This window comes from Etheostoma cragini, chromosome 1 (genome assembly GCF_013103735.1).
Source record: "Etheostoma cragini isolate CJK2018 chromosome 1, CSU_Ecrag_1.0, whole genome shotgun sequence".
Taxonomy (NCBI): domain Eukaryota; kingdom Metazoa; phylum Chordata; class Actinopteri; order Perciformes; family Percidae; genus Etheostoma; species Etheostoma cragini.
In genome coordinates, this window is record NC_048407.1 from 12,356,884 (window position 1) to 12,374,268 (window position 17,385).

The 17,385-nt window shown below is 40.6% G+C and overlaps 1 protein-coding gene across 5 annotated transcripts in view; it reads left to right on the forward strand.

Moving 5' to 3' along the window:
- Positions 1–4,540: 4,540 nt before the first annotated feature.
- dmxl2 (Dmx-like 2) overlaps positions 4,541–17,385 on the forward strand; it is a 45,386-nt gene continuing 32,541 nt past the window's right edge. For 3 of the 5 annotated variants that reach the window (XM_034860258.1, XM_034861088.1, XM_034861884.1), the window contains exons 1-11: positions 4,541–4,944; positions 12,095–12,220; positions 12,498–12,569; positions 12,691–12,769; positions 12,967–13,111; positions 14,509–14,575; positions 14,672–14,844; positions 15,668–15,848; positions 15,963–16,143; positions 16,566–16,784; positions 16,867–17,138. In XM_034860258.1, the coding sequence (XP_034716149.1) occupies positions 4,858–4,944; positions 12,095–12,220; positions 12,498–12,569; positions 12,691–12,769; positions 12,967–13,111; positions 14,509–14,575; positions 14,672–14,844; positions 15,668–15,848; positions 15,963–16,143; positions 16,566–16,784; positions 16,867–17,138 (1,602 nt within the window). In that variant the 5' untranslated portion in view covers positions 4,541–4,857. The remainder of the gene's footprint in view (positions 4,945–12,094; positions 12,221–12,497; positions 12,570–12,690; positions 12,770–12,966; positions 13,112–14,508; positions 14,576–14,671; positions 14,845–15,667; positions 15,849–15,962; positions 16,144–16,565; positions 16,785–16,866; positions 17,139–17,385) is intronic. The other 2 variants (XM_034862680.1, XM_034863441.1) reach the window with 1 other exon arrangement.

The following is a 17,385-nucleotide window of genomic DNA, read 5'->3' on the forward strand; positions in this document are numbered from 1 at the left end:
CCCCGCAAGTCCATTGGGAGACAGAGCCTTGATCTACAGAGAGCAGGATTAAATGCATTATAGATTTCCTCATTTCATGGATGGCTGCTTGCTGGAGGGAGCTCCAGTCCGGCCATGAGGTGCAGAACATTCTGCTCCCCTGGACAAAAATGTAATGGAGCTTCTTCACAATCTTAAATAATTAAGCCAGGGCATCTTGTATAAATGTAACGTCATCAATGTCATGAAGGTATCAATATTTACTGTGCAAGTGTCTTAGTTTTGCCAAAGCAGCAGACACATCTTGTGCCTTCACAGTAAATGAAGACAAGTGAATCTGACATTTTAATCACACTTTCATGAAAACTAATATAATAATCAGTTCACATTTCTGAGGAATCTTTTTAATCTAATTTTACGAGCAGTAGAAACCTCATGCATGCTGCTCTGTTGGTAATTTTGCCTTGTCACTGTTTCTAAAGAAATGGGTTTTCTGTAAAAAAAGGTAGTTTTGGACAGTTATGTTGGAAATTAGAAATTATAATATAATATATTATAAATTATTATTAAAGTCAATGTGATGATTACAAATAATGCTAATGAGGCACAAGAGAGTGGAACAGTAAATGTATAATGTTGATTGATGCTTTGAAATTTTAAGAATAAGATGGAGAGAGTATAAAAGAAGATTTAAGATAGCTTTAGAACTGATACTAAATTACATTATTAGCTAGCCTCATCAAGATGACAATCAGACGGCACCAATGACTATGCATAACAAGATCAAAATATTTCAAGTTTTTTTTAGGAAATCAGTTGATCTGTAGGTTACCCTTGTTCATCAAAACAATTCTCAATAGTTTTGTTAGCACAATCAGAAATCAAAGCTCATGAACCGCTAACATGGCCAGTACACTGTGACTCATGACAACATTAGCAAAATGTGTGCAGAGCTAAATTTAATATTGTACATGTTCTGCACTATAATTGTGTTAATTCATTTCTCATTATCTGTTCAGGAAGGAGATGAAATGTGTCTAATGGCGTAAAAGCAATGATGCATTCCAAAAAACAAGTCTCTTGTATACGATTGGGCACAAATCTCATTCATCCACTTGTGAGGAGTTATAAAAGGGCCTGAATGAGACAGAACAAATGAGGGATTTGGAAGCAGGCTTAAACAGGCCCCTCAAGTGTTCATCCATCTACCCTATTCATGAACAGATGTGTGGTACATGCCTCCAGTCTCAGACCATGCTGCATGCAATCTCTGTCCTTCATCTCCCTGCCCCTAACATTTCACAAAGCTGAATGCGTTCAACTATGACAACTGGTACCAAATGAAATCCAATTTGTGAATATTTTTAAAATGCACAATGAAAGTACAAAGCCAGCAAAGATTAAAAATGCAGTATTGGAGGCAGCTGTCACTAGCTAAACTGAGTGACTTATGTCTTACTGAACATCCATTTTATGAACCAAGCCTATAAATAGGATGTTATTACAGTTTGTGATGATGTGCAAACACAAGAGTAAAACGGGTCAGTCTTTCAAATGAGCAGTTGAACAGTAACACAACACTTTGTGATTGTTAATGCTGGTTTATTTGTTCCTTTTTTCCGTTTTCTGGAATGGTTGAGTGAAATTTCCTCTCCTCATCCCTTCGGCATCAATAATTTATTATTCCACATCACAGTATTTGATTTTGGTTTGAATGCTTTTCACCTCATACAGCTGCTTCACATAATGTAAGTTTCCTCTGTGTTTTTTAAAGATTTTTTTTGGGGGGGGAGGGGGGGGGGGGTCCCTTTATTTGTAATGACAGTGGATAGACAGGAAATGAGGCAAGAGATTGGGGTGACACGCGGAAAAGGGCCATAGGTCGGATTCATACCTGGGCTGCTGCAGGACCCAGCCCACATGGGGTGAGCTAGAGCCCGCCCCTGTCCTCACTTTCTTTCTTCTGCCCCTCCTGTGCCTCCGGCCGGCACCGCAGCAATCCTGCTCAGACTCTCGTGTCTGCAGAGATACTGAAGATTGATGAAAGTATGTTCCAGAGCTTTGTCTCTTTCTTTGACACCGTGCCTTCTCTTCCATCTCTCTCTACACTCTTGTTGCTTGCCCCCACTCTTCCTACTCTAAGGATGGCCAGTCTCTCTTACTGTGGTTAAACTAGTCCATTTGTCTCTCCTGCTTTCCTGTGCAGCCAGCCTTGGGCTAACTGATAAATGTCTCACACCTGCAACTGTTTCAGGACTGATTCTCCGCCTCTGCTGATGTGCATGAGGTGTGAATTATTTCCTTTCCTATTCACAGGTTCAGAATCCCAGAGTATTTAGGTATCTCCGTGTGCTCCATAATGCAATTTTATTGTATGTGTGTGTGAGCTGTTGTGGAGTTTCCTCTGCCCTCTTTGTGCTGTAACAAGATTATTTTTTTTTTCGTTTCCACATTATTGAGCTTTATTGTGTTTGTCTCAATTATGTTTGGACCAAAACCTATTCTATTTTTGGCAGCAGGTGCCTGTGATTACGGATTGTGTGTGCATGTGTGTATTTTCTAAGCACCTTTGAGTATGAGTGATGTACTCTGGTGTGTAATTTGTCAGACACAAACATGGAGTCTTCTATGCAAAGTAAAGTATAGAGGCCCAGATGGTGGGCGTGAGTAGATTTTTATGAGGTGGCTCTGAAGTGTTAGGAGAAGATCAAGGGTTTGGCGCACAAAACTTTCTCTCTCACACACACAAAAAACAAACACACACACACACACACACACACAAAATCAATTCACTTGCATGGGCCTCATTTCCCCCATACTGTAGCAGTGCCTAAACCTTACCGGTATATACTTATTTGTTGGCTCTGTTCTCTCTGCAATTAAATCAGCACCCTTGGTCAATTGCACAATCCCTCTGGCACATTAGAGATACTTGCTCTTTTTCCTAATAATCTAAAGTGGATACACTCCATCATCTTAAGAACAACCCCCCCTCCACACACACACACACTTTAATCAGCACAAATTGCACTGTCCTATGCTGCACATATTGTTTATCATCAGTCACTGCCCAGTCTATGACTACAGAACAGCTGTATAAGTCTAACACTCACAGTTTAAAAAATAGTAGTCACCAAATGAATGGACAAACACAATTTACACATACTACATGATGAGTGTGTCTCAACCTTGTTGTCATCGCTCTTTATGTGTTTGTGTCACATTCTATCCAGGCTACTGCCTCACGATTTTCTGTTCTGTTGTCCAGTGTGTCATGGTGGCTGGCAGGCAGACCCTGCCTGATGATGTCAGTTTGGCTTAAACAACTAGGCCAATGCCATGATGGTTGATTGTGTATCACCACTGTGAACCCCTGTCAGTCCTCTCATCATTTATGTAGAAACAATGAAGGAGCAAGAGTGACAATGGATATGTAAGAGGGGTACAAAAGGGAATGAAGATAAACAGTATTACAGTGATATGCTCTATTAAATCTCATCAGTGAGAGGAATGAGGGCAGATAAGGAGGTGACAGTTGAACCTCAGCCAAGTCTAGCTCACTCATGCTCTGTTCTTTGTAAAACAGTTGTGGACATCACTGTCACAGCCTTTTATATCTTATGTTGTAGTTGTGACAGCAGCTGTTTCCCATGACATTAGCAAAATGCCCATCATAATTTCCCTAAACCAACCAGTGACACCTTCCAAGTGCTTGTTTTGTTTGACGAACAGTCCCAAACTCAAAAGGTATTCAATGTACTGTAATGTATGACTTAGAAAGCAGCAAACTATTAGCCTACATTAGATGAGCTGGAACCATCCAATGTTTAGCATTTTTCCTGAAAAATTACACAACGTATTTGATTATCAAAAATGAATCCATGACAAAGCTAATCCATTCTTCAAATAACTGTTTCAGTTATACATATCCTGATACCCAAAGATAAAAGCTAGTGAATTGTTGCAATTAAATAATTAAAACTCTAAGTAGGCTATGTTGGTACCAAATATTGGTTTTGCTGGCATTGTTTTATATGCATCATAAAAACATCCATTTATGTGAGCTTTTTCAATTTGAACAACAAGAGAAGGAGACCACTAAATACCACGTAACAACACAATAGCTCCATACTTTTGGTTATAGTATGGCTGCTCCCTGCTGTATTTTATGTCTACAATTGTGTCTCACTCGGTAACTTATTTTCGGTCTCTGACAACAGTAGGCCTTCTAAACAATCAGTTTTGGTTCAACCCTAGACCATACATATGTGATCAATGAATTTAAATCGCCGAGATAGATTTGCTACACAAACTGGCACGCCGTAAACATAGAAAGACAGAACCAGATCAGTTGTACATTGCCCCAAAAAGAACCACAGTTAATTATTAAAAGACCTTTGTTAGTCATATTAAAATACTAGATACGACAACATTATTATTATATTTATGTCAAAAATAATCTCATTGAGGCTCTAAGTGACAGTCAGGAGTTGATGTTCCCAGTCTAGATTTCGAATTTCTATGGACATTCAGTCGTGCCTGGACAACGTCGGGAACGCGCATGTCAGGTTCGCTGCAGAGATCCCGCTGGCTCGGCTCTCACGATTAATCGTAGGGATGGTGTTGATAGCAAGAGGCGACGGGCGGCCAGTTTTACATGTTTACATACAAGACAGGACCGGGTGAAATTACCTTTATATGGGTCGAACACAAATTCACAGCAACCTTACCGTTTGTTGAGGAAGACAACGCTCCCAGGCCGAGGACAACGTTGACGTTACTGATGGAATTCCCAGTCGTTGCTAGATGGAGAAACCGAAAGGGTGGACTCGTTATTAATAATTAAAAAAAACCATCTGCTGCTAAAATACAAGGAAAATGCATCTGCATCAGGTGCTGACGGGAGCGGTAAACCCTGGAGATTCCTGCTATTCGGTTGGAAGCGTGTATGACATTCCATTCACGGTGAGGTTTTATTTTGATATTATTTCTCAAGTTAACACCCATTGAAGCTAACACTAGCTAGCGCTAGCTGGATAGTTAGCTCGCTAGCGTTGTGTTGGTTGTAAACGGGCTGGCTAGCGACCCGAAGCACCGGCTAGCCGGGTAACGGTAGTGTGCTAGCCATACTGCCGCACTGAGACATTCACAAATAAGTCAAGCCCGGGGCATACGTATCACGAGCCCCCTTTTTTCATTTACCTGGACAGTCAGTCAGACATTGACAAGCTAACATCCTCAATTAGATGCTCAGCGGTAATGTCTGCATCTATTATTTTACGTTAACGTTATATTATTTATCGCTCCAAGACAGTTGACGCTAGCCACTCAAATGACCTTTAGCTGCATCTGGTTACATTAGAAGTAACGTACTGCAAGGGAATCCCTCTGCGCAGCCATAACATTATTGGCAAATATTTGCTACGGGACACGCGCTGGTATTTCGCAGTGCACACTTCAGGTGACCATGGCTTGACAAAACTGCGCACCTCTACAGGAGAAAAAGCTGGGTTTGGTTGCAGAACTAGCTAAGCTTGCTACCATTTGGTGTTAAATCCTCCTCACGGATCATTAGCTCGCTGTCATAGTAGCATCAGCTGCGGCTGCCATGACGTAGAGAGCCATATATGGATACATGAGCTAGAAGGCTGAATGGGCAGTGTATTGTTGTTGTTGTTATTTGTTGAAAATAACATATTCAACAAAGGTGGTTTATCCGTCATCATTTTGACTTTATTGAAATATAACTCCCTTACATTTTTGTTACCAAAATTATCAATCCTTTATATGCTCATAAACGATTAATCGTTTAGACTTAATGTATTGATACGTATGCTGATCACACACTAACGTTACCTTGAACCAAATCTTGTCCGTTATTTAGTGACTTCTTTGGTCTATCTCTACTCTTTGTCTGTCAGACAAGACATTATGCAACATTTCTCTTTGTGCCTCAAGTTGACAGGACTGAGAAGACAAGTCAATATTCCATTTCGGAAAAATAGGCATGGGAAGAACATATAATAGGCCTCTTGTGTGATGGCAAATGATCAGCTCTTGTACTGAGAGCAGAAGATGAATGATGATGACTTTGTTAATAACTAGATGATCTTTTGTAACATCCAATTTGGCCCACCCCTCAAAATCGATAAATATGTACAACAGAGATACATTCTTTAAAATAGCATTTAACCGAAGCTTAGGGTTTGTTGTCCACAAAGATTAAAAGGAGAGAAGATGCTTTTTACTTTGTCGTTCATTCCGTTCAGTTAAGGATTGGTTCAAAATGGAACTGATGCTAGGATGTCATTATTTTTGCCTTGTTGGTGACTACAGAGGTTGTAGCTGTCATGTGAATCCCCCGGAACAGATTCATGTTGTCTTTATGACCCAATAGTACCAACAGTAATGTGAATGCGTATGTTAAATTCTGCCGATGCAGGCTCACCATAAATTCCTGAGCAGCTATGTTGCACAGCACTATTTCCTCTTACTAAGAACACTGAGTCTGCTTAATGGCTGCCAGGTGTTGGTCTGTTCCTGCTACGTATTGGTGTAGCGGTGTGTTGTTTTTGTTGTTATATTTGTACATTAGGGCAACAATTAATTTCATTGTCCTGTTCAAATTATAGAGAGGAGTTGTCCCCCTCTTCTATTAAGCTGACCTCAGAATGAGGCTGTTTGAATGTACACAGGCAAGCCGTACTTCTGGTCATATCTGCTCAACAGCATGGGACAGAGTTGGTTATGAAGCTAAGGCCTTGCACGTTGCTGTGGGGCCCCAGTTTCTATGTCTGGTGTTTTCTTTGTGTGTCTGAGAGGGCATTTGAAGAACACTAGACATCATGTCCAATGCAGTAACACTCACACTGACCCCCAGGGCTCATAGGCCAGACCCTGACTGGCACACGAGTACAAAAACACATGCACGCAGTTCAAAGGAGCAAACATGGATCTAGAGTTTCATTGGATAAGGAATCATTTCATCCTCATGTTGTTTCTGTGCTCCGAGATGGCCTATGTTATGTTGCATGCTCAACTGTGTGCATTGGCATATTGTCAGAAATTGAAAGACATATTTAAATAGGGTTTGGTATAATAATGGATGGTGAATCACAGGTGCCCTGCCGTTCCCAGTCAGTCCAGTGGGCCAGTGGATGCTGGATATAGTTTTATATTGAGAACCCTTGTTAAAATATGAAGGAACAAGATGGCATGAAGTTAGAGAGCTGTTCATTATTTGGCCAAAGAAAACTGTGTTCTTTTTCACAATAAAAACATGTTAGTGGATTTTAAGTAATACAGTGATTGTCATTGCATACATTGCCATTTCCGTTGTGTTTATTTAAAATGGTCTGTTGTCTGTTGAATGACAAATAAGACACAAACAACTGTATATTTTTGTGTGTTTAGGGTGATTTGTGTCTGTTGATTACAGTGTGAAAGTTAAACATTGAAGAACAGATAATGTTCTCTTGAAAGGTTGTCAAAATCATGGTTAGAGAACACAGTACGGTATTTTAATGTCTGTTGCAGTGCTTTTTAACCTGTGGTTGATGTTTTCAGTCTGCCTAGTGGGTTTAATTTCCAGAGCTTCTGGTGTTTGATTTACTAAAAATAGAAGACTTGTGTAAACTACAAAGCACAGAGAAAAGACTACATACCCTCACTAAGGCTCCAAAATTCTTTGAATCTAATTTTGATGACAGCAAATATTTCTTCTGGATCTTGGCCTACAGCAGAATACAGATATCGTCATATAATGTTAGACAGTGAGACCGACTGGCTGAGGGCGGACTTGATTTTCTGAGATCATTTACATCCTGTCTTGGAATTTTCCAAGTTTCAATGTATTGTGGAAGTTGGAAATTTGTTTTGTGTTGAAAGGGTTTTAGACTCATGACCTACTTTTACATTTGACTGTAGTAACACCCAGTCTAATGGTGGAATGTTACCACATTGTGTTGGTTTAAGGGAGAATTGGCATCAGCTGTGTGCTTGGCCATCAAGTGGTGTTCAAGACTGGACGAGCTGCGATGATAGCTCAGTTTAAAACAACAAAACACACAGATCACTTTGGTTTTGTCAGTGGAACCATTTGGCAAATATAAAAAAAAAAAACGACTTTCCATTCAGAATCTTATTGGCATCCATTTTGCCGTCTCACACTCGCCATCCACTCAAAACGTAACGTTACTACTCTTTGGCCGGCTTGCAAGCCCAAACAAGTGTGTGCTAATATTACTAGTTATTGCAACAGCATGTGAAAAGAACTGCAAAGTTTGCTAAGCCAAAAAGAACGTTAATGTTGCGATACAATAATTGACGCCATTAATAACGCGTTTAACTGACATCATTAATCAAAACATTAAGGACTAATCTTTTCCAACTTCATCAGTTATGTACCAGAATTCTAAATAACAAGATATGGCAGATATGGGGGCAGCCTCTACCAAATCAAGAAAGTAAGGCATATACATATAATTTTATGTTATAGTTCAAGAATTATAAGCAAAAAAGTGTTTTGCTTTATAGATGATGACATGGTAGAGTTGTCTGCTCCAGAGCCGAGCTGACAACTCTTCCTTAGCCCATGGCGCAATTGTCTACAAGATGTTATAGAAATCTATTCTGCACTTTTATTATTCAACAAACAAGAGAGAAACAAACAGAACAGTATAACTCTTGTCTGTGTTTGAGATCCACAAAGTTGCTGCAATTGCATCTGGTCTAGCTGAATACATTGATCAAGTTGGATATGTTATGACCAACAGGCTGAACAGAGCCGGACTTAGGGAATTTAGTTTTTTAATGCCCACAGCTTCACTGCAGTCACACTGCAGAGAATAACAGTGGGATCAAAGTACAAGTCTGTGCTATGGGCTTTGCTTGGGATAATGCCTTAACACAGATTGACAGTGAGACAAGACAACTACAGGCCCAAATTGATCAATACCTGTTTTTAAATCTATGTAGCTGAAGCTTTTGACTACAGCTCAAAGCCAGCCAGCTAGCACAAACATGAAAATGGTACACATGGTAACAGCTGTGTATCATGCTCACATGATTGCATAAGGCACAATAAATGAGTGGCATTATATGGAAAAGCAGAAGTGATCTCTCACTTCCTCTTATCTATTTTCATTATCACTGCACATGACTGCATTCACTCTTCTAAAATACATTTACACTTAAAAGCAGCTACATTCCTTCCACACTGTGGTTGCCGTTATTCAAATAGCATTTAAGGTGATCATAAATAGCAAGATGTGGATTGATTTCTGTTGCTAAATATGGCATGTGGATCACCATGACTAGAAATATTTTCTAAACTAGAAATAGAGTTTTTTGAACGACCTTTTTAAAGCATTATACAAAGTCTTTCCCAGAGTTGGTCTGAAGAAACCAGCTCAAATCAATGATTCAGTGAGAGATGTTTTTGTTTCATCAGACAGTAAAACACAGAATACCATATTAATAACATTTTTTTCACACACTGTATTTTGGGCTAACTTGAAAATGCAGTATAAGGACATCGTGCCCATATATTTTGAAGATCTGTATAGTTATAGCATGCTCCCAATAAAGTGCCAGGTGAAATGCAATTCAAGTAAAAGAACGTGCTAAACAGTAGTTAAATAAGTATACTTTTTTACACAACAATACAATTACATTGCAGTTGTTGTTCACCTGAGCTGCAACTGCGTTGTCAATGTTAATGCGTCACAGAATAAGTAATATTTATACAAAGGCAGCGACATCCTTGATGTAAGCCGCTTACATGACTGAAGGAAGGAAACCTTGCTTCAGGGATGGACTCATTAAGTGAGCACATCTATGTGCTGCAGATTCTTGGGTGTAGATCATCCAAGTACATTCATAGATAGAATCGGTAGCTTCTTAAAGGTGGCGTTTTTTTACAGTGTGTTCTGGGGACAGGCAGCTTGCGGATAGTGAGGATATGTTTGCTGCATGTGACAACAAATGTTGTAGCCTAAAACACGCGTGACATTGCTTAGAGCACCTTTTAATGCTGTCTGTTGCTGAATCAAATATAGCAAGTCTTACAGCTAGCTAACCATTGCATTAAATAGAATGGGCATGCTGCTGTAGCCTAGAAATCTACACTAACAAACTAACTAACGGCTAGGGTGAGTCTAGCAACTCTCCGATGGCTTGCGAGCAGGAAAAACCAAATTCTGGTCAGGCCAATCACATTGTGTATAGAGTCAATGGGCGGGCTTAACATAAGGACGGTAGAGTTGATGTTGCTCTGGCTATTCCAGCAAGCCTTCATTTTATTTGTTTGAAGGGTTGCCTGGCTTTGCCTGAAATAAATTCTTAGTAGTACTATCTTAGTAAGTATTGTGTTTTAGGTCCTACATGTTTTTAAACAAGTTTTTTATTTTCATATGTCCATGTAGTCCGACCTCTGATGCTATATTTTTCATTCTGTGGTCTCATTAGTTATTTATTTTATGTCCAAATATGATTTTGCTGGATTACAACTTAACACTTTTATTGAAGCCAATCAGCTTTAGCTTTATTGGTGCAAGTCTCTTTTGGATTGTACTACCACATGAAACAGATTTTATTGTTTTGCTATGAGGAAGTGCAAGTTTAGTGATACTTGGCCTGAAAAGACTGAATTCAGAGCTTAGTTGATGTTGTACTAAAGGTCTTAAATATGACTCGGTGAAACCCGCAGAAACTCTGTTAGAGAAACACAGTCATGCCGACTCATAAGATCTAGTGTCAAGACCAAAGCGCACGCACCATTGTTGAGATGGTAGATATGGGAAATGTAATTCTGTAATTTGTGTGTTTGTGTGCTCATGCATGATGATTTCTGGATGTTGACAGAAATACAATACGCACACAAGCCCAAACCAAAAGAACGAAGCAGTGATGAAAGGACATCCTGTTTAAGGCAGGTGTGTGTGTGTGTGTGTGTGTGTGTGTGTGTGTGTGTGTGTGTGTGTGTGTGTGTGTGTGTGTGTGTGTGTGTGTGTGTGTGTGTGTGTGTGTGTGTGTGTGTGTGTGTGTGTGTGTGTGTGTGTGTGTGTGTGTGTGTGTGTGCGTGTGTGCGTGTGTGTGTGTGTGTGTGTGTGTGTGTGTGTGTGCTTGAGAGAAAGAAAAACAGAGGTCCAGAGCAGGCCTAGCCAGTGTGTGACGGTGACCGCTTTTAATTCCAGCTATAATGTGCGGGAGCAAATATTGCATTAATAGTAAAGCGCAGAACTCCCTTACTTATCATTTAAGATTAATTTTTGGGGCATTTTAGGCCTTTATTTTGACAGGACAAGTGAAGACATGAAAGGGGAGAGAGAGGGGGGGTATGACATGCGGCAAAGGGCCACTTCAGAATTAAACCTGGGCCCGCTGCATCGAGGAGTAAACCTCTATATATGGGGGCCCGCTTTACCAACGGAGCTATCCAGGCACCCTCTCCTTACTTATCTTTTGTTACTTTATATCATACCACTGGCTGTAATGCTGTCCCGCTAGGTGGTTCCCAGCCTGTCCTTTCGTTCTCTTGAATAATGAAAGACACAACCCGTCATCCTGACTGTACTGTCGCTTTGAGGTCAACTTGCCTGTGTCCCAGGTGCTGCTGCCATTCTACACATGGTTGCCAACCGCCAGCGAACACCATTGTATCAGTTTACCTGGCAGCTCTTAATCCAAATCTTGAAACAGGTTTTCCCATTAAGGGTGGGTTATTAGCATGTGCTGTGTTTGTCTACTCACTGCACACGAGTATGTAGGTATTCAAACAACAGTTTTTAATGTTATGTGTTTTCTCTGCTAGTATTACCAACACAAACTGCCAATGCAATGAGCGTGGTTTAAGGTAACTGCTATGCTGAAATGCAAAATTCATATGGTGCACTAACACCATTATGTTATTGTTATGATGGTCTGCTTTGAGCCATTGAAATGACATCATATTGTATGTTCAATTTAAATGTATTCACATGGAAAAAATGTAAAAAACTGGATGGAGCTGTCACAGCATTGATGCATTTAGCAGTGATATTTGTGGTCTGGTTTCATGTGTTGATTGTGGCCCGATCTGATTTGGTTCCTTCTCCTGTGTCCATTTCTTTTTTAGGCCTATGGCTCAGGTTGTGATGTAGTGATCTTGGCCAGTGACTTTGAGTGTGTGCAGATTATCCCGGGAGCTCAAAATGGAAACATACAGGTGGGCTGTGTGGAGTGCTCCCACCAGCTTGGCAGGGTAAGTGTTGACGGCACTCTCAGATTCACTCCCACACGCAGTTTTTGTTTTTCTGTTTAGCCAGAAGACATTATCAATTAAACTGAGCAACAACAAAAAAAAAAGTGCATGTAGCCCTGTGTTTGCTACTGTCTTGTGCTGCCCATGCTCTCCTCTCCTTGCTATGCTGCTGTCCCGCACCACTCCCCCACCTACCCCTCTCCTGTGGGAATGGCTGTGCTGAAGCAGTGATGGGGTGAGTAATGTTGTGATGATGAACACAGCTCTTTATTTTTAGATTGCTGCATCGTACGGAAACACAGTCTGCATCTTTGAACCTCTTTCTACCAACCCAAACAAACGCCACAAGGTGAGAATGAATATTGCTATTATAGATACATGTAGGGGTTTAAATCAATATCTAGTGAGCTTAATCGCACTTGTGTGCCAATAACATTGCATGCTTTGTGTCGCTCTCCTGTCACTAACAGCAACTTAACTATCAGTGGCAAAAGACAGGACAGTTCTTCCTCGATGCCATCACCTACAACCTGGCTTGGGACCCACAAGGTACACCATTGCTTTCTTTGTTTAACTGATTTAATGACTAAATAAATACACACTAGGCACAGCTCCTATTACAGCCCCCTGTAGTTTGTCAGGAACAACGTGCATTATGTAACAGTCCCAGTGTGCATGTGGCTCTGTGTACTGTAGTAGTCAACATTAGGTGAAAGGTGTGTAACATAGTGCGTTTGTCTCCTCAGGGAACCGTATCCTAGCAGCAACTGAGCGGCTCCAGCTGTGGGCTCCTCCACTGACAGATGCCCTGATAGAGGAGGAGGATGGGCAGTTGAATGAGGACAAGCCCCACCCTGTCCTCAATGACTGGAAATGTATCTGGCAGTGCAAGTTAGTTTTTGTTGTTGTTTTTTTGTTGCTTTTGAACATAGTGTACAAGCAACCCACATGATTGGCATGTAAAAAAAAAAACGTGCGCTTCCTGGTTATGTTCATTAGGTCAACAGCAGAATCAAAATCCAAAGTTACTGTCATTTGGGGTAAAGGACAATTACAGTTAAACAGAGAGTGGCTTTTGAAGTAGATGGTCTTGTAGTGGTGTCTTGATTAGGAAAATATGTAAATATCCTGCTAGCTAGCTGCTAGAATAATATTATTATCAATAATAGACAGGAACCACTGAAATAATAATGAAGTTTGTTTACTTGCAAGCAGAATCACTTTTACAGTACTCACAGCATCAGTACAGAAAAATGACTGACAAAAGAGCTTTCTACAGCAGCTCTTGTAATACAATGTGGAATGAGATAAATCACATAGTCACAACAATGCAATAATGTTGACAGTTTCTCACAGTCCAGGGGACCCTGTTCTTTTCCCAGCGTCACACCGCGCTTAAGATAAGGACAAGACAGTGGTTTCCAGATACCAGATGTCAACAGCAGTAATGCAAACAGTTTTAACACTAATCAGAGAAAAAGTATATATAAAAAGTACATATGTAACGTAAAAAACACTAGCTAACCTAGGAATTGGATTAGACTAAGTGTCAAGCAGACTTCTGTGTCTTCCTTTTCGTCCTTCTCTCAACTCTTGCTTTGTTCTCCTGTAAACATGAAGTCAGCATAAACTTTCTTAAGCCAAGTTTTTCACAGGTAATTGTAAGGGAAAAAAGATTTTTTTTAATGAAAAATTGAAGTTGATTTTTTTATTTAGTGCATTGAGGGAACACTCAAATATTACATGTGTTCACTTTTGTTTTGTTTTCCCTTTTGTTTATTGTAAGCAAAACATGAGTAACATTTTTCTGTGTTTTCCGTGTCAGCTGATGATTTTCAGTCACGTAGTAAAGAGTTAGTCCCTGCACTGTGCAAACAAAAAATAAACTTTCATTATTCCTCTTGAAGGATGTGGTAATCCTTAATTTTACTAACATGAACATACAGGCAGTTACTGATTATCCAAACTCTATTGCACACAGCCTCAAAGGTTTATACACTGTTATAAGTATAACCCTTTTTTGGGTCGGCTCTGTCCTTTAAGCTGTGTAAACAGACATAGACCTGTAATACCATGTTAGTAATTGTCATCTGATGACACATTTGCATGCCCAGGAATACCACTAAAACTGGGAAGTGCACGCTTTGAAATGACCGGCAATAGCCCATGCACAAAGTAACCACACACACTCCTTGACAGCTTAAAGATGAATCACTTGTGTGTTTCTTGCTTGGAAGGTTTCCCATGGAGAAGTCAACATAGCTGATACATGTTTATGTTTCTCTCAGGACTGCTGCATCTGTTCACATTGCCAAGTGGTCTCCTGATGGGGAATACTTTGCAACAGTTGGGAAGGTATGTGATTCAACATGTTGCAAAAAGACAAATTGTTGGAACAGTGGTGTTTTTATGTATTGTACTGTATGTTGATGCATGTGTTTGCCTACGCAGGATGACTGTTTACTTAAGGTGTGGTATCCCACCACGGGCTGGCGTTCTGCGGTGGTGGTCCACGACCCCCCCGATAAAAAGCCTCTTCCTGTTCACTTCTCCTTTGTTTACCTGGCCCATCCTCGCTCCGTTACTGGTGTGTCCTGGAGGAAGACCAGCAAGTACATGCCCAAGTAAGATAGCCCATACACAATCACATGGTTGGAGTGGACAGCCCATTTATTGTTGACATCTTTAACTACCTGTTTTTTGTCTTCTAAAGCATGACACAATTTCATTTCCCCAAAAAAGGGATTTTGCCTCTGTCTCCTGAACAGGGTTGTAACATTCTTTACAGTGTACAATGCTAATAGGGACACCATTGTTTTCATCCTGTCTCTTATAGAGTTCTATATTTGTATGGGTAAATAAGAATTCGACGTTGCAACATGGATAATAAAAATACCCTGATGCTCATTATTGAAATACCTAGAATGCTATAATTTTATGGCAGGTTTACTATGATTTCAGCATATGTTCTTAAATGTGACATATGAAAAAGCTCTATTTATCTAAAGTGTAGATTATGCGGGACTGCAAATTTTTGTAATTGACCAGTCAGCAGTCAGCCCTCTGAAATGTATCATTAATAACACGTGATTTGTGTGTTAAGCTTGTCACTTTAAAAACAACATCACACCTGCATGAATATTCCCAAAACACCAGCCAATACTGTTGTTCCTGACTTTTGAAAAGCTTCTTTTAGAAACCTGTCACACAAAGCAAACAGCCTGCCAGGTGTGAAGCTGTCGTCATAAACACAAGTTGCTTTGTGTCAAAAGTACCATGTGTGCAGTTAAATCGGTCGTGGAAGCAGACAATCGGAGGTCCTTTCCACTAAGTGAATCAGTGATTTCATCAATGTTATCCAGACTATGCTTATATTTCACTTAAGCTTTCCCTTTGAATTAGTAATTATTGACTGTGTAAGAGTTGCATTCTCCTGTTTTTTTCTAGGGGTTCGGTGTGCAATGTGTTGCTGACATCCTGCGAGGATGGTGTGTGTAGGTTGTGGTCAGAGACTGTGCTACCAGACGACAGCCTGCTTGGGGGACAGATCTCTGACAACACACACTCTTTCAGCTCCAGCCTGCCAGGCCTGGCAGGCAATAAGGACAAGATCCAGCACGCTTTGGAGGTACACTTATGTACTTTCTTAGTCAGATCTGACCAGAAATTATTCATAATATTCAAAAGTATAAAATGTAGCATTTCTGATAAACATAAATCTATGTGTTATTCCTATGACTAGTCAATCCACCACCTGAAGCATCTGCGCCGGGGCCGGCGACGATCCTCTGCTCTGGTGGCACACAGCGAGCTGCTGCCCTCTCAGCTTGGCACGCAGGATGCGCACACTCACCGCCACATAGCTCATCATGCCAATGCCCTGTGTCACTTCCATATCTCAGCCAGTATTAACCCCAACACAGGTAGGGTGTGTTTGTTGAAACTCTCTCAGAAGCTTTATTTCTGTACCATAGATCCATACAAAGTTGCACTGTTGACCGTATAAGGGTGTTCTCTAATGTTTAGGTTTTTAATGACTTCCTCTCTAATAGCAACGTCATTCAAAAATCACTTTATTTGTATGCTGCATCCTTTAATTGCAGAGATCCTCTGTGTTGATCATTTTAAGATTTATTTGATTTTAGCTTATAATTGTCTTATAGTGTGATTTTGTTTTTGCATATGATTTGCGTGAAACAGTAGAACTGGCTTTTGTGACTGAAAATAAATGAATTACGTCAATGAGCAACTCAATGCAGTTGTGAAACTAGTCTATGCTTGAAAATTGTTTTATTTGCCTTTTCACTACTTTCATGCATAATCCGTATGTCTCTTCCTCTGTCAGATATCCCATCTGTGCTGCCTGACACTGCAGTGTTCAACTCAGACGATGGCACTGGTGGTGGAGGCTTCGTTGTTCACTGGCTCAACAATAAGGACCTCAGCTTCACTTCCTCCATGGACCTCTTTATGCTGCAACTCCGTAAATTCTCTGAACAGCAGCTGGACCAGACTACTGAGGAGCCCCTGGACCCTGAGGGATCTCCCATAAAGTTTGACTTTGGTACAACCCACAACCAGGCCAACACACATTAGCTTAAAAATAACATTATGTTGTAAACATATATTTATTTCTGGCTTTTTAGAACTAGACGAGATGTCTGACAAAGGGTCCTCAGAGCACGGTGAAGAGGGTGAGCCAGGGGAGCAGGGGAGCAACAAGGCATCCTCCCCGGGATCCAGCTCCAGCATACCTTTGCCCTCCATGCTGCTGGAGAGGAAGATGGAGACTCTGATCACAGAGTGGAACAAGAGCCCAGATATGTTGTTCACCATCCACCCTACCGATGGATCTTTCCTGGTTTGGCATGTGAAGTACTTGGATGAATTCAACCAGGGCATCTTTAGACAGGTTCAGGTGAGCAGAAAAGTGTGCAGGGTGCAATAGAAGGAGGATATGTTTTTTTGCATCCTGCTCATAATTTCCACAAGCAAGTGAGAAACTTTTCTTCTTCTGCGTTTCATTCAATAGTGAATCACTTGCATACACACTGGCAGCAGTGTAACTGTACTCCTCCAGAGTTATGTAAGACTCTGAATGTTCCTCTTCTTTCGTATGTGCGCCTCTGTGCGTGTGGGCTAAAAAACTTGGTCATGATTCATAA